Below are 21,851 nucleotides of genomic sequence, written 5' to 3' on the forward strand. Positions count from 1 at the left end.
TCTGAAAAGGTGGACCAATATGCAGCAGAGTTGGTGTTCATTTTCTTAATTTATTAAAGAACGTTGAACACGAAAAACAAGAAAACAATAAGCACGACCAATGACAGTTTTGCAGGCTCACAAAAACACGCAATGCAAAAACAATCTCCCACAAATACAAGACAAACACACCCAACTAATATAGGACTTCCAATCAAAGGCAACACCAAACAGCTGCCTTCAATTGGAAGTCCACCCCAATTAACTCAACATAGAAACACACTCACTAGACTACACATAGAAATACATAAACATAGACCATAACTCAAAACCCGGAAATAATAAATCAAACACCCTCCTAACTAACACACCACCCTGAACCACATAAAACAAATACCCTCTGCCACGTCCTGACCAAACTACAATAACAATTAACCCTTATACTGGCCAGGACGTGACAGTACCCCCCCCTTAAAGGTGCTAACCCCGGAAGCACCTTAAAAAAAAAAAAAAAAACACAACCCCAAACAACAAAACAAAATTTCCCCTCTACTAAAAGGGAGGGAAGGGAGGGTGGCTGCCGTCAACGACGGCACTGTGCTACACCCCCCCTCCCCAACCCACCTATATCAGGAGGTGGCTCCGGTTCTGGCCGTTCCAGGCAGTCGGGCCACTCTGGCAGCTTGGGGCAGTCTGGCCAGTCTGGCAGCTCGGGGCAGTCTGGCAGCTCGGGGCAGTCTGGGCAGTCTGGCAGCTCGGGACAGTCTGGGCAGTCTGGCAGCTCGGGGCAGTCTGGGCAGTCTGGCAGCTCGGGGCAGTCTGGGCAGTCTGGCAGCTCGGGGCAGTTTGGGCAGTCTGGCAGCTCGGGGCAGTCTGGCCAGTCTGGCAGCTCGGGGCAGTCTGGCCAGTCTGGCAGCTCGGGGCAGTCTGGCCAGTCTGGCAGCTCGGGGCAGTCTGGCAGCTCGGGGCAGTCTGGGCAGTCTGGCAGCTCGGGGCAGTCTGGGCAGTCTGGCAGCTCGGGGCAGTCTGGGCAGTCTGGCAGCTCGGGACAGTCTGGGCAGTCTGGCAGCTCGGGGCAGTCTGGGCAGTCTGGCAGCTCGGGGCAGTCTGGGCAGTCTGGCCAGTCCGGCAACTCGGGACAGTCTGGGCAGTCCGGCAGCTCGGGGCAGTCTGGCCACTCTGGCAGCTCGGGGCAGTCTGGCCACTCTGGCAGCTCGGGGCAGTCTGGCCACTCTGGCAGCTCGGGGCAGTCTGGCCACTCTGGCAGCTCGGGGCAGTCTGGCCACTCTGGCAGCTCCTGACTAGTGGGTGGCTCTGGCGAGTCCTCACTGACGGGCAGCTCTGGCGATTCCTCACTGACGGGCGGCACTGGTGACTGTTGACTGGCGGGTGGCACTGGTGACTGTTGACTGGCGGGCGGCTCTGGTGACTGTTGACTGGCGGGCGGCTCTGTTGACTGGCGGGCGGCTCTGGTGACTGTTGACTGGCGGGCGGCTCTGGTGACTGTTGACTGGCGGGCGGCTCTGGTGACTGTTGACTGGCGGGCGGCTCTGGTGACTGTTGACTGGCGGGCGGCTCTGGTGACTGTTGACTGGCGGGCGGCTCTGGTGACTGTTGACTGGGTTTACGCACTTGAAGCCTGGTGCGTGGTGCTGGTACTGGGCGTACCAGATTGGGAACACGCACCTCCAGGCTAGTGCGGGAACAGGACGAGTCGGACTAGGTTGACGCACTTCCGGGTCCGCACGAGAGACAGGAGCTGGAAACCCAGGGCTATGGAGGCGCACAGTCGGTCTTGATCTTACCTCCTGCACAACCCGTCTTGGCTGGATGGAACTAGTAGCCCTGTACGAGCGGGGCAGACTGGGCTGTGCAGGGGCCTGATGGTAGCCGTGCGTAGAGCGGGAGTTGGGTAGCCTGGTCCTCGGAGGCGTACCGGCGACCAGATGTGCTGCGCAGGCATCCTCCTACCAGGCTGGATGCCCGCTCTAGCACGGCACCTGCGAGGGGCTGGAATAACGTGCACCGGACTGTGCGTGCGTATGGGTGAGAGTGCGCTCCTCAGCGAAACATGGCGCTCTCCACCTCATACGCTCCTCCATATAACCACGGGTAGCTGGCTTCCGGCTCTTCCTATGCCTAGCCAAACTACCCGTGTGCCCCCCCCAAAAAATGTATTGGGGGTGCCTCTCGTGCTTCAACGCCAGTCTTGATCCTCGGAAACGTTCCCGGTCCTTACCAGCCATACTCCATGGGCCTTCTCCGGCCATAACCTGCTCCCATGTCCATCTCTCCACATAGTCCAACTCATAATCCCACTGCTCCTTCCTCTGCTGCTTGGTCCTGGTTTGGTGGGAGATTCTGTCACGGCTTTCTTCGTCGGAGGACGATATAGCGAAATCATCGTCTGAAAAGGTGGACCAATATGCAGCAGAGTTGGTGTTCATTTTCTTAATTTATTAAAGAACGTTGAACACGAAAAACAAGAAAACAATAAGCACGACCAATGACAGTTTTGCAGGCTCACAAAAACACGCAATGCAAAAACAATCTCCCACAAATACAAGACAAACACACCCAACTAATATAGGACTTCCAATCAAAGGCAACACCAAACAGCTGCCTTCAATTGGAAGTCCACCCCAATTAACTCAACATAGAAACACACTCACTAGACTACACATAGAAATACATAAACATAGACCATAACTCAAAACCCGGAAATAATAAATCAAACACCCTCCTAACTAACACACCACCCTGAACCACATAAAACAAATACCCTCTGCCACGTCCTGACCAAACTACAATAACAATTAACCCTTATACTGGCCAGGACGTGACAAGAATATTTATTAATGATGATGAAATTATGAAAAATATTAATAACATTACACCCATGAGGCCAAAGAGGGTGCTTTTGGTCATTGACTGCGGAAAAGGGCTTCTGGGTGGGTCTGTTTTACTCACTGATCATAGAATATCTTTTTTAGTCTAGTGTGATGGATGAGTTGACTATCACACTATAGCCTACAATCAATTTACTTGTTTATTGACCCTTCATTGGCTAAGTGTCAGCTTTGTCCTTCAGTGAAGTCATTAGCTGTTGTTTTCTCTCTTTGTTGATGCTCTTTATTGGTCGGGGGCCTCATTTAAAAACCGTGAGTCGTACTAAATACATAAAAATATAACTTCATGTGAGAATGTGCTCACCAGTGGAGGCTCCTCAGAGGGGGAAGGGGAGGACCATCCTACTCTATGAGTGAGAAAGACAATAGTTGAACAGTTTTTAACAAATACATTTCTTCAAAAATTAAGGAGATGCAGCAGAGAGGGAGAGAGAGAGCTAGCAAGCTATATTTAGAGCTAGCAAGCTATATTTTTTTATTTTTCTCTTACTTATTCGAGCTAATGCAGCTAGCTAATTCCCTTGCCAAATAAAGCATAAATTACTGATAAAGATGAAAACATTCTGCCAATACAGTAAATAGACTGGTAGTTTATGTAAAATATTTTACATTATGGGTAGGCTACAGTATTGCTGTACGTGTGGCAGGAGCGCGACATCATTGCCTATTTAATCTTAGAGCCTATATCAAGGCAGGACATAGAAACACAATAATCTATTGATAAACTAAATACTGAACTGAAATGTGTCTTTTGCGTGCCGTGGCCTAATAATGCCAATAGTTCCAAATTATATAGCAAATAAAGGGCGTTGTTGTCCCCATAAAAAGTGAATGGAGGCGTTTTCCAGGTGGAGTGTTTATGCTCATTCACGCCCGCACAGTTTTATGACAGGTCTGATTTATAAAGGGAAGCATGCGTATGTATTGCATGCGCCAAGTTTATAGATCTCAATATATTTGTATGTGCGTCGACTTTTCTGAAATGGCGCACGCAGATATTTAGTGTGAAATTTACGCAACTGTTATAAACGAGGCCCCTGGTCTCTAGAGGCTGTGGTTTGTAGTGGAGCCCAGCGAGTCATGACTGACTGAAGCCTGCCTCTCTGTTTGTAAACTGATGCTCCGTTGCTGCTCTGCTCCTTGTTCATTTAAGCTCCACTGGGACTAGCAGGAATGCTACAGAGCGAACTATTCAATGCTATTTTCCAGCATTGTTAACTGAGGAAATAGATCTTCCATTCTCTTTCATTCCATGATTGTGATGCCAAGTGTCAAGGTAATTGGTTGTATTGTAAATGCGCCCCATTTGCCTCAAGTTAGGCTTCCTCTCAAAGGCAACTCCGGAACATGTTTCTGAAGAAACCTCTACTGACCAGAAAAATCAACAATGGTGCTATGCTCCCCTTCTCGCTCTACAAATGAACAACAAACAAACAAAGTCCTGCCTCAGAGCTTTCACACTTACAGTGGCAGCCAGCCATGGTCTTGCCAGGACCAGGCATGTGTGAGTTCACAGTTCACACAGGGGCTTGATCAACAACCTGGTCCTCCGCCCACTGGGGAGGGAGGGAGTCATGGCATGGAGAGATGCAGGACAGATGGTGACGTCAGGGGGAAAGTGCTGACTACAGGGTTGGAGGAAACACCTGGGGGAAAGAGGGGACAGATTGACATGGCCCAGACCCACCAGTCACCTCCACTGTTATCGCTGTGTCTGTGTGTGTAAACAGTTCTTCTCACGTGAGGTCTGAGGCGGGCAGCATACAGTGAATGAACATATTTACACAATCTGTATGACATAAATTGCATACGACTGTTGCTAGTGTTGGAATTAGTTTCCAAATCCAATGTATTTTGAGCATTTCTTTCCTATCCCTTAAGAACTGGACCTGTACAAACCTTTATTTTCGCTATTACAAATCTGCTCAGTAAGAAATGGCCAACAATAATCAGACATAAAATGACTCTTTGTGAGGACAACTCTCTGAAGCATAGACACTTAGTCTTTTGTTTCTGCGAGCCACATCTCTGACTTCTCAGACAGGAAAGAGCTGAATGCTTCACACGTCTGGTATGTCTTTCTAGTGCGAGCCAAGCTGCATGTTTAGCCCACAAAAATGCTGGGAAGACTCGCAGGCCCAGGCCAGATCAGACTCAGCCCCACTAGGCAGCACTGACTGGACACCATGGTGGGTGTCTAGGAAGAGATTTTCACTGGGGGAATTCACAGTCAGTAATTTTACTGAAATATCAGGATTTTTCTTAAATGTTTTCACTCAAATGTTAGGATGTGAGGATCAGCTCAGATACTTGGACCAGACAGACCAGTGCTCCCTTCATTTCTTTCTGCAGTTCACCCAGTCCATTCACTCAGAGAGAGAGAGAGAGAGAGAGAAACGGGTTTGGTGGGCTGCTGCCCAGAATAAGGCTCAGACTCGAGGAGGGCTGCTGCCTTGTCTGTCTGTGTGCCTCATTGTCTCCTACTCCACAATGGAACATTTTCTAGGGCCCTGTTCCCGCTACCAGAGATGAAGGAGAGTCTGAGGAGCAGAGTGGCAATAGAAATTTGTACTTTTCAATTCAGATTACATTCTTGCCTTCCCGTTGTTATGGCTGGCAATGCAACATTCTTGGTCTTTAGATCAAATACCATGCAAATATCACAGTAGCCACTAGCCAGTAAGCACAAACTATTTAACAATCCAAGCAACTTTTCTTCTAGAACGTATTTCAATATGAATAATGCAACCAAACCATATTATACTCTTGAATAATGCAACTGTCCACAAGCATGTGCAGACAATTAATGCTGCAATATGTACTTTTTTTGGGCGACCTGATCAAATTCACACAGAAATGTGAGCTATAGATCTGTCATTCTCATTGAAAGCAAGTCTAAGAATCTGTTTCATGTGCTTAACTATTATGATTCCCGTTTCTACGTTTTTTTTTGTGTCTTACTTTCGGTTTTGTATACAAGCTTCAAATAGCTGAAAATACAATATTTTTGGTTATTGAAAAAATATTTCACAGCATTTTAGATGGTACAATCATTCTCTTGCTTGTTTTGTCACCTAAACTGAAATTAGGCTAACTAAAAAATCAAGACTCTTTCTCAAACAAGAATACAGTGTGGTGTCTGCCACAGTCAGACTAACCATCCTGTACTGTAACAGACATATTTTAATGCTATTCGGAAATAGGCTACTTCACAACCACTAGGTCTACATGCTGTGAGAGAGGCTTCTTAATGGTCCGTGTGTGTAATGACACAAAGCGATGTGCTGACAGCCTTTGTTGCCCAGCTCTGCTCCCTGTCTGAAGTGGCGTTTCCCCATGGGCTGTGGCCTAATTGCACGACCCCAACAGTGACTGGGGAGGGGGGTTAGCAGCACTAGCTGCATAATGCATAGCTTTTGACACCCAGCAGCTGCCTCAAATAATGATAGCCAATGATAAGGACCTCTGTTGCCTTGATTATACAGGAAGGATTCAGCATATTGAGATGAGATTTATGGATCTCTAACCAGTTAATATTAGAGGTTTGAGGTTATGTCAGAGCGTTGGAAAGTTTTTTATTTTCTTGAATGTAAATTGCAGGGATGTTGCCATCTGCTGTGTTTCTTTGTTTTTCCTGCTCTCGCACGCCCACGCACACACGCACGCACGCACGCACATACACACACACAGTCAGTGAAACTGGCCCTGGCTAATGAGGACAGCTTACTACACTAATTAGTCATCTGGTTGGTAATATGGAGCCGTTAAGCAATCTTGCCATTCGCCGAGATGTATGGGAAGATATTGTACTGTGTCCATGTTGAGATGAGAATATGACATATTTTCATTGTTCAGTTACAAGCTGTTGCCTGATGATTCATACTGTAATACGTCTGTAATAAAGTGGCATTTTGGCACACAATGTCCATTAATTCCTCACACATGTAATGTTAGATAGTGTAAGGGGCAACAGGATGGACACATTCTCCCATAGTCAGCACCACCACCATGCTCTGTGGGATTTCCAACATGACTTCACCACCATTATGACATAATACCAAGGTCATGTGGCTAGTGCTGTGAACTCTTGGTGTATGCTGGCAATGTTTCCAATCATTGTTTCTCGGTCAGTTCTGTGCTGTGTTCCACTCCAACTGCCAATTAAACAGACTGTTGACAGGATGTTCAGGAGAGTGAGTGGGCAACACATAGCTAGCCTGGTCCCAGATCTGTTTGTGCTGTTTTGTCAACTCTTAGGGTCATATTTCACACCGAACATTTTGACAATGCATGACCACAGGAGTTGGCAAGAGAGCCCAAACAGATCTGGGACCAGGCTAAGCCTAACACATAGGATAGCAATTGGAGTAGCAACCAGATTCAGGTAGGCTTTTGAATCAATAAATATGCATGTCCTATTACCCCCCGAGCATTATAGTAAGTGGGTCCATTATGTATGCTTGAGTGTATGTCATCAGTTATTGTCAGATAATCCCATAAATCCCCAGTGGCCTGGTGTCCTGGTGTCCAGTGAAGAGGACAGGGGACGGACTGTGCCGACCAGACCTGGACTGGACAGGTGGTTGGCTAGAGCACGTCAGAGAAATTAGAGTTGTTGTGATTTACAACCATTAGCTTAATCCATGCAGATCTGATCCGTCAATTACTCAACAGGAAGCAGACCACAGTGTCCCTGTGCAAGTTCATATGTGTTGCTGGAGGTGCAACACGCTATCACAGCTTAGACACAAAATACTTATTTCAAATTCGTGACAGGCACACAAAAAAAGGTCAACTTTTTCGCGTGCGTTACAGGATTTTCATCACAACGCATTTCGTGTGTATTACACGAATTCCAGTTTGTTGTGGCTAACATTAGCTAGGTTAGCTAGGTGGCAAATGTTAGCTAGGCTAGGGGTTAAAGTTAGGGTTAAGGTTAGGTAACATGCTTGCTAAGTAGTTAAAGGGTTAAAGTTAGGGTTAGGAGTTATGTTAAAGGGTTAAGGTTAGTGTTAAGGGAAGGGTTAGCTAACATGCTAAGTAGTTGCAAAGTAGCTAAAATGCTAAAGTTGTCCATGATGAGATTCAAACACATAACCTTTGGGTTGCTAGACATTTGCATTATACACCCACCCATCCTCCCAGACCAAACTCCCTCATATCGTTTCTGTCTTAAGTAACATATTTTATCTGTGATTGAAATTCATTGTATACAAAAAGCGTGTACTGCACAATTTTTTCCGTGTGCCTGTCACAAATTTCCAATAAACAATCTATTTCACAATAATCTGTGATACTGGGTTGGTGGACAAGCTCCAATGGTAGCCGGAGGTGTCAAACTCTCAAGAGATAGCTTAAAAGTTGTAGAAACAATGAAAACTCTTCCTATAATTTCAAATTGTAATGCTGCTGATGCTGCTTAGTGACCAAAACATGGAGCCACAGGCTCCATCAATGATGTTGATGATGCTTCTCTGAAAGCAGGAAACTGACACACCTGCCTTGACCAATCACTTCTTTCTCAGGAAGGAAGGATCCCACAGGTCAGTGCTCTGACGACCTGCTAGTGCAACTAGCCCCCACCCCATAGAATAGAATTGAATTAGTAGAATGGACATTCCCATTCAAGTTAACGTTTTGTGATGCACTGACCGGCAAACTCATTGAATGTAATTGCCATGGTCTGAGGGGCTTCTCCAGTTCTAGTCATTCCATTTCTATGCCCCAGCCCACCGCAGCCTCAACATCTCCCCTGGCCTTCTCCTGCCCTCCTGAGGCCTTAGCCAGAGGCTTATCACGGATGCCTACCAGCCACACGGCCACAAATCCCAGCAGATTCCCAGATAAGCCCTGGTGCTCTGGTGCTGTCCTCTCCGACAGGCACTCCCCAGTGTTTATTCCCCCCTCAGTGAGACTGACAGCCCTGTGTTAGCAGTCAAATCCCTCAGGGGCAAGAGAAGAATGGCTGCCTATCAGATTATCCAAACAGTTCAGGTGGTCAGAAAAGATGCTTGTAAAAGTAACAATAGAACAACAACTGAAGAAAGAAATGTGGTCTTTCACAATAAGTTAGACATGGAAAGGTTGGGGATTTTGTGGGTCTGAATGGATCTTTGGTTATTTTCTCTGAAATATTGTAGAGTACGTATCTGCCAAGTAGCAGTAATATACAGACATCTGCCTGAAAGCTGTCCCCAAGTTACAGCTTTGAAATATTAGCGGAAAAGGCTGACACAGGAAAGAAACTTTTTCAAGATCCAGCTCGGATAAGAGAATGAAACATGGTCTTTTCATAAGACCTTTTTCAATAAAAAAAGAATGTTGCTTAGGCCTGTGACATTTTGGTTGAGATTTTAAACCATATTTCAGTATAATAAAAGTGTTTCACATATTATTGTAGCACTGCATCAATCATTAATTGTTAAAGTGTGGTACTGCAACTGCGTAGGTCATTTGCCCTATGAATCTGTCTGTCAGACATTCTCTCTGTCTTGAACAGCTGCTAAAATTAGATGATACAGATGTTTTGCCTATTTGTATGGCTTACAGTGCCCTCGGCTAGGTTAGAGTTGGCCATGATGCTACTTTCATTATTCAGGCATCACAAAATCTCCAAAAGCGTAACGGGCGACTTCACAATGTTTGAAAAAGCAATGAAGTAGCCCTTGTATAAAGCTTGAGCTCTATCTTTTGATCTCTGTCAAAGTGGTACATAATCTTTGACATAATAACATTTAGTTTTATGATATTATTGACAATTTAGTGCTGTCATTTGTTGTACTACAGTAAATCTTCATAAAAATATGTTCCCTCTCTGAACAGAGGCTTGTCTCTGCAGTCTTGGTGGTCATGTACTAGACCAGGAAGTCAAGACAGACATATTCTGAAAAGAGCGGGAAAGTAGCTTCTGTACCATAGCTTCTCTCAACTTTTCCTTTCTCTCGGACTCGCTCAGTGGATCTGTGGAGACATACAGGATGGCTTTGTGTCCTTTGGCAGCTATTTAGTCCAGCCTCACTCACCCAGCCAGGCCATCTCTTTGGTTGGTTTTTGTGAGGTCTGAGCCTTCTGGGTGATGGGGCTATCCCAGTCACCCAGCCAGTCCATTTGCATGGCGGTTCATGAGTTTGTGTGGTCTGAGCCCTCTGGCAGCTGCTCTATCCCCAGGGGTCAGGTCACCCTTTCAGGTTCACATCCGGGTCACAGCAACAGTTACCCTGTGACTAATTAGGCTGTTAAGTGCCAGAGATTTATTAGCTGTAGTTCCTCCAGATTATAGGAGGTAATTGATTGGTGTGTGATTAAAATGTGTCGTTATTGATTCATGCTAAATGATACCTTGCTTTGTGCATTGATGGACTGCATGGGAAGGACAATAAGGAGCCTGGGAGTTAGTGAGGCATTACCTGTCCGTGTTTCTTGAAGTACAACCCCATGCCAAGCAGTAAGATAGTTCATTTAGTATTCTCTTGTTGGCTCAGGGTGCCGAGATGATTGATTTAGAGACCTTTCGGCATTGAAGTCATGAAGAATTTGCTGTGGATGTAAACAGCATAGCCCTCCTCCACACACCTGCTGATTCTAAGCTGAACAAAACTTGCAATTTATTATTCATGTAGGGCTTGGGTAAAGACTAAATGTCACTGTTGCATTTTCATAGATTTTCAAATTGATCTCAGTTGAGAGAGTCTTCTTACAGACATATTTATGAATCTATAAATGCTCACTGTCTACTGACTAGCCATGTGCAAATTAACTGCTGAATTTCTTGGACTGTTTTGTAGAGTTTGAACAATAACCAGACAGCTTTGGCAGCAGTATGGCAGTAAGGCCAGGAACAGAACAGAGTTCTCACGGGCCAGAGGGGGCTTATTTGGTTTGAATGTCTCTGTGGAAGAATGTGTCTCTGTTCTCTGTTCTCTCTATGGGCATATTGAGAAGATGGGATGCATGTGGTCAGATTAAATGAGAATGTTCTGCTCAGCTCAGGTCTGGAGCTGCCTGTGAAACATTGGTTGTTGTTGGACGCTGCTGAGAGCTAACGTCTCTCTTTCTCCCAGGGAGGAACAGAAAGTATTTGCACACCACGTGTTGTTCAAGGCTCAGCAAGATACTTGGAGTTCCATGTGTTACTTTGTAACGGTTCTCTGACTAACGGCGTCCGGAGCACCTTGTTTTGGTTTAAAAAAGGAGGCGGTCCCAACCGATTCACAGCTTCTTATCCAATAGGACATTGCTAAATTGTTATAGGACAGTGCTAGCCAATACCCTGTGTCCTCTCTGACACCCAATGAATGCACAATGAAGTTCAAAAGAAAACTAAAAACTTTTAAGATATTTGACTTTCTTAGATTATTGCTTTTGCCAGTGTAAACACTAACTCATCATTTAGCTTCAAATGCAGCATATTTTCTGAGTGTGCTCAACCAGTCCTAGGTGGAGCCTTTTGTAAAGCTTTATGTGTTGGAGTCATTGGCATGGTTTGAGTTATGGGGCTTATAGGGAAGCGTCATAGATGAGATGATGGGTATGGGAGGTATCCTAATGCTGGGCTAATCTAGGATGCATGTGTATGGGCTGTTGTCCAGGGGAATGGTAGTCAGCAGAGAGGCAGCAGTGAGGCAGTAGAGAGGCAGCAGAGAGGCAGCAGTGAGGCAGCAATGAAAAGGGAGGAGGCGCAGAAAGCAGACGGTCAGAAGTTCATCCTCAGCAAGAAGGCGGTTGGTTGGTCGTCTAGGTCAGACACAGGCCAGCCCATTGGAGGGGACGCCATGATATCTTCAGTAAAACCCTGTTGATTTTGGAGAGGTCAGTGTGCAGTCAGGCGAGAAAAACATTACCAGGAGCCAAAAAACGAGCCCCCGTCTACACTCCTCATCCTCTTTCCTCCAGCCTGCCATCCCAATCCAGACAACATTCTGGATTAGCAACGTTGGGGAAAGAACTCGTCCTTAGCACACCAAACCACTTCTAATTCCAGTTCCAGAGAAGAGATGAGATATCACTGTTTAGAGATTCTCTGTCAGGCCAAAGTGAGCTCAGCTGGTCTTTGCATGCGAATAAGCCTCACGTCCCAGTGCGTGTCTATGGGGAATCCATGTGGGGGAAAATACAGCACATGCTGTGTTGTTTTCACATATATTCACACGCAACACTCAGGTTTGGTGGACAGTAGACTGACTGCTTGCTGTCTCCAATCGGTCAGTCTCAATAGGTGTGCCAACGTCCAAATCCTGCACAGGCATTTGTGCTAGCTAGGCACAGTGGCCATAGATTGACGGCTGGGCATAGCATGGCAACTTTTGTGGCACGTCTGGCCTAGTGTCCTCCCTCCCCTCTGCAGTGGAAGACAGGCAGACCAGACGTGGTTGGTAGAGAATGCCTGTGCGTCTTGTCTCCCGGCCAGGAAGTTAGCTGGTCTATTAGATGATGGCGCTACCCAGATGAATCCAACGACTCAGTGCCAATTTTATAATGTGGGACGGAATGTACTGTTTATGTGGGCTGAAAATGAGCATAATTTCTCACTCTTATGCAATCTGCTCTCATATGATGCAGTCTGACAAAGAGATCTAAATGTTGTTTATTGCAGTGTTGTAGTGTTTTTTTAAACACATAGTTCATACCCTTGACCGACAGTAACCTTTTCTCTCTGTGTCTCACAGCTAAGGAGAGAGGGGTAAATGGGGCGTGTGTTCCGGAATGGGTGAAACCGTTACAGATTCCGAAGCAGGCCTGCATTCAGGGGCCCAATCCCCTGAATCCCTAGGCCCCTGTGTTTGTGTGTGTGTGTGTGCGCGCGCGCACATGTGTGTGTGCGCGCGCGCACATGTGTGTGTGTGTGTGTGTGTGTGTGTGTGTGTGTGTGTGTGTGTGTGTGTGTGTGTGTGTGTGTGTGTGTGTGTGTGTGTGTGCGTGTGTGTGCGTGTCGCTTGTGTGCGTGGGAATGAGTAGGGTCAGGTAGCAGAGAAGGCTGTCATTGTCACTTTAGTCAGAGCTGCTCTCCTCTCAATGAGAGCCCTGGGGAGGCTGGCTGAAGGTTGTCATGTAGACAGCATGGCAGGAAGTAAAGGAATAACCTAGATCCTTTTGTCATATTTAGTTGTAGGCCTATTGCTCTTTCCTCAGCCAATGGTATTGCGTTCTTTTCTTCTCTTGATATAGTCATTCTATTTCAAGCAGTCATTTTCTGTTCATCTTTCCGCGTTTGCCAGACGAGGTTTTGCTAAGCAGTGGAACAGCTTGATGTCCAACTCAGCAATGTTTCTTGCGTCCAACCTTAGAGTGGTGTAATGGAGGACCCTGGTGGTCCTCGGGTTCTCTCCATTCAAAATACTCAGTGGGTGGGCTGAGTAAGAACTGTGAGGGACGTGTGTGTGTGTGTGTGTGTGTGTGTGTGTGTGTGTGTGTGTGTGTGTGTGTGTGTGTGTGTGTGTGTGTGTGTGTGTGTGTGTGTGTGTGTGTGTGTGTGCAAATGTCTCGACTCTATGATGATTGCCCTGGAAACAGAGTTCGGTACATTGTTGCCACTCAGCTGTTGGCTACTTGGGGAAAACATGGGAGGAAACGAGGTGAGGAGAAACTGTTCTAGATTCATGTGGAGGGATTCTACGTTGTACGTAGACCTTCAGCAGTGTGACATGGTGGGGACACACACATGGTTGAGACAAACACCTTAGACACCATGAGCCATTGTAACCATGTGACGAAAATGCGGTCAAGGCTTAGGCTACATGCGGTAGAATCAATGCCTCGAATGACAGTAGCATGCTCTGTCACCCAGTACGGCGTAATCAAAGCATAGAGTCATTCTCGCTTTGCAGATGTGTCAGGTCTACGAGGCCATTAGTGCAGAAGTGTGTGTTCAGGACCGTCTGAGGGTAACGCAGCAGCACCATGATGTAGTCTAGTGCACTGAAGTGAGCAATGTTTTACAGTGGGTTTTTAGTGCAGCACTCTCACAAAAGAAAGCAGTTGCAGCCAGAGGTAGAAATATAAGCCTTCAAGAGGAAAGAACACGAGTTAAATGAGAGCTCGGTAACTTGAGGGTTTGTAACATTGAAGTAACATGCTGAAGATACTGTAGCTACTGCGCGTTTTGGGGTAGTAAAGATATTTTGTTGGCATTCGAGGCAACTATTTTGTTCTGCTCTGAAAATAGGTTAGGATGGATTTGTTTAAGAATGGCATAGTTGACATAGTTGGGGGCATCTGTCTGACCCTGCATCACACAGTGTCTGAGCAGAGGTCTGGGCAGGGCATGGGGTGATGAGGTATAAGGAGACAAGCAGCTAGCTTAGAATAACCCTGGATACAATTTAAGCCCGAAGGGAAGGGAGTACAGGCAATACGCTCAGGGACAGAGACACATCCCCCCATCAACCACCCATTCAGCCATGCACAAGGGTCTCAATCAGAGCTCTAATGCAATCAATATTCCAACAAAATGCTGCCGACCCCCAGAGAGGAAGTGCCTTTGACACAATAGGGCCCTCAGACAGACCAGGGACCCGCCGTCCCCAGACCCTCTCCCACCCCCCTTTCCCCCCAAATAGCCCACTTTCCTCCCCACTAACTGACTCGAAACACCCTCTCTGTCCCCTGTCGTATCGGATTATGTTACCCTGTCAGATAATGTTCCCCTAATGTCCTTTTTTCTACATGATGATGTTTAGAGCTACCAAAGGTGAAATATTGATGATGGCTTATTGGCTGCATACAAGTGTACTCACGATTGATCAAATAGTCCAGTTAGTGATTACAAAGGATCACTTGAAGCTACTGCTCTGTTCAGTTTCACAGCTGTTCTCTCTCTCATTTGTATGCTGGGCTGTCTGAGGGTGTTCATTGGTTGATTGGGTCCCTCATTGGGGGGCGGGTTTGGCTTCCAGTAGGTTGGTGCGTCTCAGCTGGCGTTTGGTTTGGTTGTGGCTCAGGTGTCCAGTCAGTGTTCAGGGGTCAGTACCTCAGTTCTTGGTCCTGTCTCTGGCTCGTTCCTCTCCTCAGCAGACCCTCTGCTCATTACACACACAGGGCAGGGCAGGCCAGGCCACCAGCCACCAGTCAGCTCTGCACCAGGCAATGCTGGGTGGTGCTGGCTCTCCCAACCCTCAACTCTCAGGGGCCTCTGGCTCAGCGGTCTGTCCTCTCTTCTCCTCCATCAAGTCCATAGCAGTCTGGCCCTGCCTGCTTACTAATGACCATGACAGAGCTGCAGACTACATTTGGAAGTTTGGCTGTGTATGGGTGTTCTTACGCATATAGGCTTAATGCAAATGTTCAGCACCACAATACAACTCCTGCCAAGAACCTCAACTCTCTCCAGGGTAGCTGCCGTGTGAATCCAGTTGGAATGAGAAGTGGCCCATGAAAGAAGTAAGGGAAAACAAAAGGCGTTTTGTGTTTGGAGTCGTTAGTTTGGCGTAGTAAACATCACCTCAGCCCTTCCCTTCCTTTACCCTGGGGAAGCTCAGTCAGCATGTCAGTGGCCAACAGCAGCCAGAGAAGCGCTTATTCAGCACAATAGTACTGTTTATTATTTTTCAACTACACACACACACACACACACACACACACACACACACACACACACACACACACACACACACACACACGTGCGCGCGCGCACACTGCTCCAGATCTGCAATGTTCCATGTCAGAAAAAAAACACTCCCAGATTCTGCCTGCTAGGCCAAGCTAGTACCTCCAGCACTACAGCATCAAGCTGCCCAAAACTGTTAGTGGCTGCTACTGCACTCTCTTGTGGGAGTTTGTTCATATTTCATCAGACATCAGGACACGCCATTAAAGTGTCCAGTCAAATAGGTCAATGAGGTGGCCATAGCACTTCTTTGTGGCATGGAGTAAAGGAACTAAAGACATGTTTATTGATATCGAGTGACAGTAAAGGTCTGTTGATGACTTATTAACAGCAGTGGTCCATTGATTGGACTACACAGGCTGTGGTCAAGGCTGTTGTGTCATATACCCTATCCACTCCCTGTGGTGTGACTGTGTGTAGAGTAGGGGTCGACTGACCTAACTTCCACAATGGGATCCACCGCAGCCCACTTCGGGAGGGTGGTTACCATGGCAACAGGCTTAGGGGGTGCCGTGTGCATCCATTATGGAAGTCACGTGTAGTGAGACGGGGCGATGGGGGTGAGAGCCTGGGAGCATGGGGGAGCAGCTGTCCCCCAAGCCAGCCCCCGACCACAAGGGAGAAACATCTGGAAGGCTAACAGCTGCAGGGGGTCCAATCCATGTTAGCTCCACTAGGCTACTGTAGAGGAGAGATGTGCTGCCTGCAGGGGGACCATGCTCTAATACTGTACAATTGACAGGAGAGGCTAGCTCCCGCCCTCTATACAGGAGTTTTTAAACTAAAGCCCTTTCCTATCTAGCTTGTCTATGCTTCACTGTTGTCCTTTATTGCCAATACCAATTGTTAATCAATAGCAACACTATTGATTAGATACTGTAAGGATCTAGGAAGAGTGTTTACCATTCTTCTGTGCTCACAGTCACAAGAAGAACAACTCCTTTTGGAAGTAACATTGCAGAGAGAATAAACTTCCATTATAAATGGGTCGCCATTTCAGCATCACGCATTGCAGACACATGGGAGGGTAAAAGAAACATGACATTTCAAGAACACTCACTGTCATGCTGCCTCTGAGTCACGAGCAAAAACATAGCTGTACAAAAGCAGAGCTTATCATATTAACAGTGTAACGGCTGTTGTAGAAAGGGGACCAAAGCGCAGCGTGTTGATGCTCATAATGAATTTATTATTTTAACACAGAACACTACAGAAAATAACAACAGCAAAAACGATCAGCTTACAGTACTGTCAGGTACATAGACTAAACAGAAACAACTCCCCACAAACACAGGTGGGGGGGGGGGGAAAACTACTTAAATATGATCTCCAATTAGAGACAACGAGGACCAGCTGCCTCTAATTGGAGATCATCCCAAAAAACAACAACATAGAAATAGAAAACTAGAACTGAACATAGAAATAGAAAACATAGAAAAACACAAAAACACCCTCTGTCACGCCCTGACCTACTCTACCATAGAAAATAACATCTTACTATGGTCAGGACGTGACAAACAGGGCTGTTTAAAACTGGCATCAGCTATTAAACAAAGCATGAGTTGTTCGCAGTAGGATTACTGGTGGGTGCGGTCAGTAGGCCTAAACATCCCAAAGGGGAATCAGGTAAGGTCATAAAAAGGTGAATCAGTTTAGGTTATAAAAAAGTGAATCAGTTTAGGTTATAAAAAAGTGAAATCAGTTTAGGTTATAAAAAGGTGAATCAGTTTAGGTTATAAAAAGGTGAATCAGTTTAGGTTATAAAAAGGTGAATCAGTTTAGGTTATAAAAAGGGGAATCAGTTTAGGTTTTAAAAAGGGGAATCAGTTTAGGTTATAAAAATGGGAATCAGTTTAGGTCATAAAAAAGGGAATCAGTTTAGGTCATAAAAAGGGGAATCAGTTTAGGTTATAAAAAGGGGAATCAGTTGAGGTCATAAAAAGGGGAATCAGTTGAGGTCATAAAAAGGGGAATCAGTTTAGGTCATAAAAAGGGGAATCAGTTTAGGTCATAAAAAGGGGAATCAGTTTAGGTCATAAAACGGGGAATCAGTTTAGGTCATAAAAAGGGGAATCAGTTTAGGTCATAAAAATGGGAATCAGTTGAGGTCATAAAAAGGGGAATCAGTTTAGGTCATAAAAAGGGGAATCAGTTTAGGTCATAAAAAGGGGACTCAGTTTAGGTCATAAAAAGGGGAATAAGTTTAGGTCATAAAAAGGGGAATCAGTTTAGGTCATAAAAAGGGGAATCAGTTTAGGTCATAAAAATGGGCATCAGTTGAGGTTATAAAAAGGAGAATCAGTTTAGGTTATAAAACATAGAGCCATATGTTTGGTATTGATTAGGCAGTAGTATGGTTGGAATCCAAATCTAAGTCTGACCTTCCGATATTCCCTGTTCGTAGTATTCAGGCATGCTCCAGTTGACTGACAGTAGTAAGAGTAAAGACTGTGGCAGAGCGGAAGACAAGAGCACGTGGCGTCCTTCCTCCCCTGAGCCTTGAGCCCTGCATACTGCGGCCTGAGCCAGCCAACCAGCCTAATCTACAGTATCCATGGCCAGGGGGATGGAGAGAGCAAAGGGAAGGAGAGGGAAAGGGAGCGAGTAAGAGAGGGTGAGAGAGAAGAAGGGAGGAGGGGGGAGGATTGGGAGAAGGGGGAGAGAAAAGGAGAGAGAAAGAAAGAGAGAGAGCACTGTTGTGCGCTGCGGCCTCTATCGCCTCTCGTTGCATGGTAAAACATTTGAGAGATTTGCTGCTGCTTTCTGCTAATATGGAGCTGTACAGTCACCCTCCAAAAATATTGGCACCCTTGATAAATAAATCAGCAAAAAAGACTGTATAAAATAAATCATACAAATACTGAGCTATATTGTATGCTCAATAAAATGGGAAAATTATATACTTTTAAACTAATACAATTGCTCAGAGGAAGAGATTTTGTTTAACAAGTAATAAAAAAATCTAAAACATGATAGTTGTCAAAGGTATTGGCACCCCTAAAGATTCTTATAAATTAAATCAAACAAAATGTAATCTGCATTAGCATTCTACTGTTTAGAGTGAATCTCATCTTTCTCTGGTACTTTTGCTTGCTACGTCACGTATGTGTAGATACAGTATGTGTACCACATCATTGCTCTCTCTCTCTCTCTCTCTCTCTCTCTCTCTCTCTCTCTCTCTCTCTCTCTCTCCTCTCTCTCTCTCTCTCTCTCTCTCTCTCTCTCTCTCTCTCTCTCTCTGCTGTGTGTGCATCTATTAGCTGTCACTCAAATGGCTAGGGGCTTAAGTTTATTGGCTGGAACTTGAATTGCTAGGGGGCTGGCGGCCCTTGTAGGGGCTGTGTCCAGGCACTCCGATTCACATCCGTTGTTGTATTCTTTTTTGCTCATCTTTATCAAGGGTACCAATTCCTTTTGGAGGTGACTGTATGAGCTAAGAGGCAAGAAGAATCAATGATGTGTTTTCTAATTTACACTGACTGACTCAAGTGACCTTCCCGGTCCCACAGGGTAGTGAGAAAGTATGGGGGGATGTTTCGAAGGTATGGCTAGAGATGGATCTGTACCTGTTTCACTGAGTTGTTCTAATTATGTTACAGCCCTTCACCTTCATATCCCTACATCACGTCACCCTTTCATATGGTCTTGAAGCCATCTCACCCTTTCATATGGTCTTGAAGCCATCTCACCCTTTCATATGGTCTCCAAGCAATCTGAGGAAGCCGCCACCGTGCACACCCACAGCTGAGGCTTGTATAAACAGTGGTGTGGGCTAGTGGCTAGGGCAGGGACAGCGGTGGGCCACTGTGTAACCCACTTCCTAAGAGCAGGGCAGAGGTAGAGGTCCAATAGGCTTTGGGGTGGGGTGACTAGAGGAAGAGTTTTTCGGGGTGTGACTACCACTGCTCTGCTGAACATCTTGTCACTCTGTTATGTCTGAGCTCAATTGTTTCCAGCCAGTGTCTCGCTCTGTCACTTAACTTGTTAACACTTCCCCAGAGAACTCCCAAACTGGGCCTGTTTCAGCTTGAACATGTCTGTGTTCAGATCCAAGAACATCACTGTCAGTCTAAGATTAATGTTACTTTCCCTTCTCTTTCCAAGGACATGGGAAATGTGTGGTACAGTCACGGTGTATGGAGCGAAAAAATCATTATGATAAATGCAATATAACTCTTCTCTGTACTGATAAAACCGTTTTTTTTTTATCTTGCAGGGCGAACATTAATGAAGTGGAGACGGAGGTGGTAGAGATTGAAGTGAAACTAGACAAGGTAAGAAACCTTTGTTTTAATAACCCTTTATCCTCCTCAGGAAGCCTTTTCAACTAGCCTCTATATCCTATTATCCCTGATATATAACACATATTATAAACTGGGTCATTTGGGTCCCTGATGCTCATTGGCTGAAACGGCATTTCAGCCGTGTGTATATCACACAATACCCCTGGTATGACCCAGAAGAACTTGTTTACTGTTCTATTTATGTTGTTAACCAGTTTATAATAGCAATAAGGCACCTCAGGGGTTTGTGGTATATGGCCAATATACCACGGCTAAGGGCTGTATCCAGGCACTCCGATTAGTGTCGTGCATAAGAACAGCCCTTGGCCATATACCGCACTCCCAAGGGCCTTATTGCGTAACTAAACCACTGTTGTCCTTCTAACTGTTGGCTTTAAGTGCTCAATGGTTTTATTTTGATAGAAAGCATGTGATATATCCATTACAGCATATTTAGGAGTTCATTTTGAGCTTACTGTACATCCCATCTACTACTACACCGATAATGGAATGTGATTCCAGGCGTATACACTGAGTATGCAAAACATTGCTTTTTCCATATCATAGCCTGACCAGGCGAATCCAGGTGAAAGCGATGATGCCTGATTGATGTCAGTTGTTGAATCCACTTCAGTCAGTGTAGACGAAGGGGAGGGGACATGTTAAAGAAGGATTTTTAAGCCTTGAGACAATTGAGACATGGATTGTGTATGTGTGCCCATACACAGGGTGAATAGGCAAGACAAAAGACTTAAGTGCCTTTGAACGGGGTATGGTAAAGGTGAAGCGGTTTGTGTCAAGAACTGCAACGCTACTGGGTTTTTCATGTTCAACAGCTTCCCGTGTGTATCGAGAATGGTCCACCATCCAGCCAATTTACATTTTACATTTGACAACTGTGGGAAGCATTGGCGTCAACATGGGCCAGCATCCCTTTGGAATGCTTTCGACACCGTGTAGAGTCCATGCCTTGACGAATTGAGGCTGTTCTGAGGGCAAAACGGGGGGTGCAACTCAATAGTAGCATACTAATGTTTGGTATAGTTAGTGTACAGTACTGTATAGTGCAGGATTAAAGGATGATGGTGATAGCAGCTACCAATTTAAACCAGTTAACCTGTTACACTGGAGTGCCCCGTTTCCCCCACACACACACACACACACACACACACACACACACACACACACACACACACACACACACTGATTAACAAAGTGGCATGCAGCCCTCCTATCTAGACAACCTGAGTAGGACAAGTAGGCTAGTTGGGGAGTTCTACTACTGTACATTTACACCCATCAGTATAACACTGTATGCTTGTAATGGGATGGCCTGACTTAAACCACTGAGTACTGGGGCGATTAAAAAGGAAAGCATAATCTCACACAGTCGACTTGCTTAATGTTTCAGCCGGCTCAGGTTTGTGTGGGCTAAACGTGACGTGGCAGGGCATGGGGATAGGGAAGAGGACTGACAACATTAGAATGCATTAGACTGGCTTTCAAAGCATTGGGTTACCCTCTAACGAGGAAGCCTGATGCTTTGTGGTAATGCTCATGATGTCATCAGTCCATCTGTTCCATTTGACCTTGAATTATGTGAGTTATGTGTCTGTGGAGGATAGTCTGCTGCTTCGCTCTTCCTTCACTATCATCACTGTTGGCATGAGCAATGACTGCGGAAAGTGCAGAATGTCTCAGTTTGACATTATGTGAGCGTATGCGGGTATTTGGCTCTTCAGATGGCATGATTTGGGTGTTAATATACTGTACGTACTGTACAAATAATGGAAACACTTGAGTCAAAAAAGAAGACTTTGGTCGGTAGGTAGCCTAGTGGTTAAGAGTGTTGGGCCAGTAACCGAAAGGTCGCTGGTTTGAATATATGAGCCGACAAGGTAAAAAATCTGTCAATGTGCCCTTGAGCAAGGTACTTAACCTTAATTGCTCCTGTAAGTTGCTCTGGATAAGAGCCTCTGCTAAATGACTAAAATGTAAATGAGGGATACAAAGTATAGTGAAAGCAGGTGCTGCCACACAGGTATGGTTCCTGAGTTAATTAAGCAATTAAGATCCCAT

At 45.7% G+C, this 21,851-nt stretch overlaps 1 protein-coding gene across 1 annotated transcript in view; it reads left to right on the forward strand.

Annotated features, from left to right (window-relative positions):
• acap3a (ArfGAP with coiled-coil, ankyrin repeat and PH domains 3a) overlaps positions 1 to 21,851 on the forward strand; it is an 81,445-nt gene that overhangs the window by 24,439 nt on the left and 35,155 nt on the right. Inside the window, exon 2 of the mRNA XM_014135588.2 lies at positions 19,706 to 19,763. Within this exon, the coding sequence (XP_013991063.1) occupies positions 19,706 to 19,763 (58 nt within the window). The remainder of the gene's footprint in view (positions 1 to 19,705; positions 19,764 to 21,851) is intronic.

This window comes from Salmo salar, chromosome 13 (assembly GCF_965601325.2).
Source record: "Salmo salar chromosome 13, fSalSal1, whole genome shotgun sequence".
Taxonomy (NCBI): Eukaryota; Metazoa; Chordata; class Actinopteri; order Salmoniformes; family Salmonidae; genus Salmo; species Salmo salar.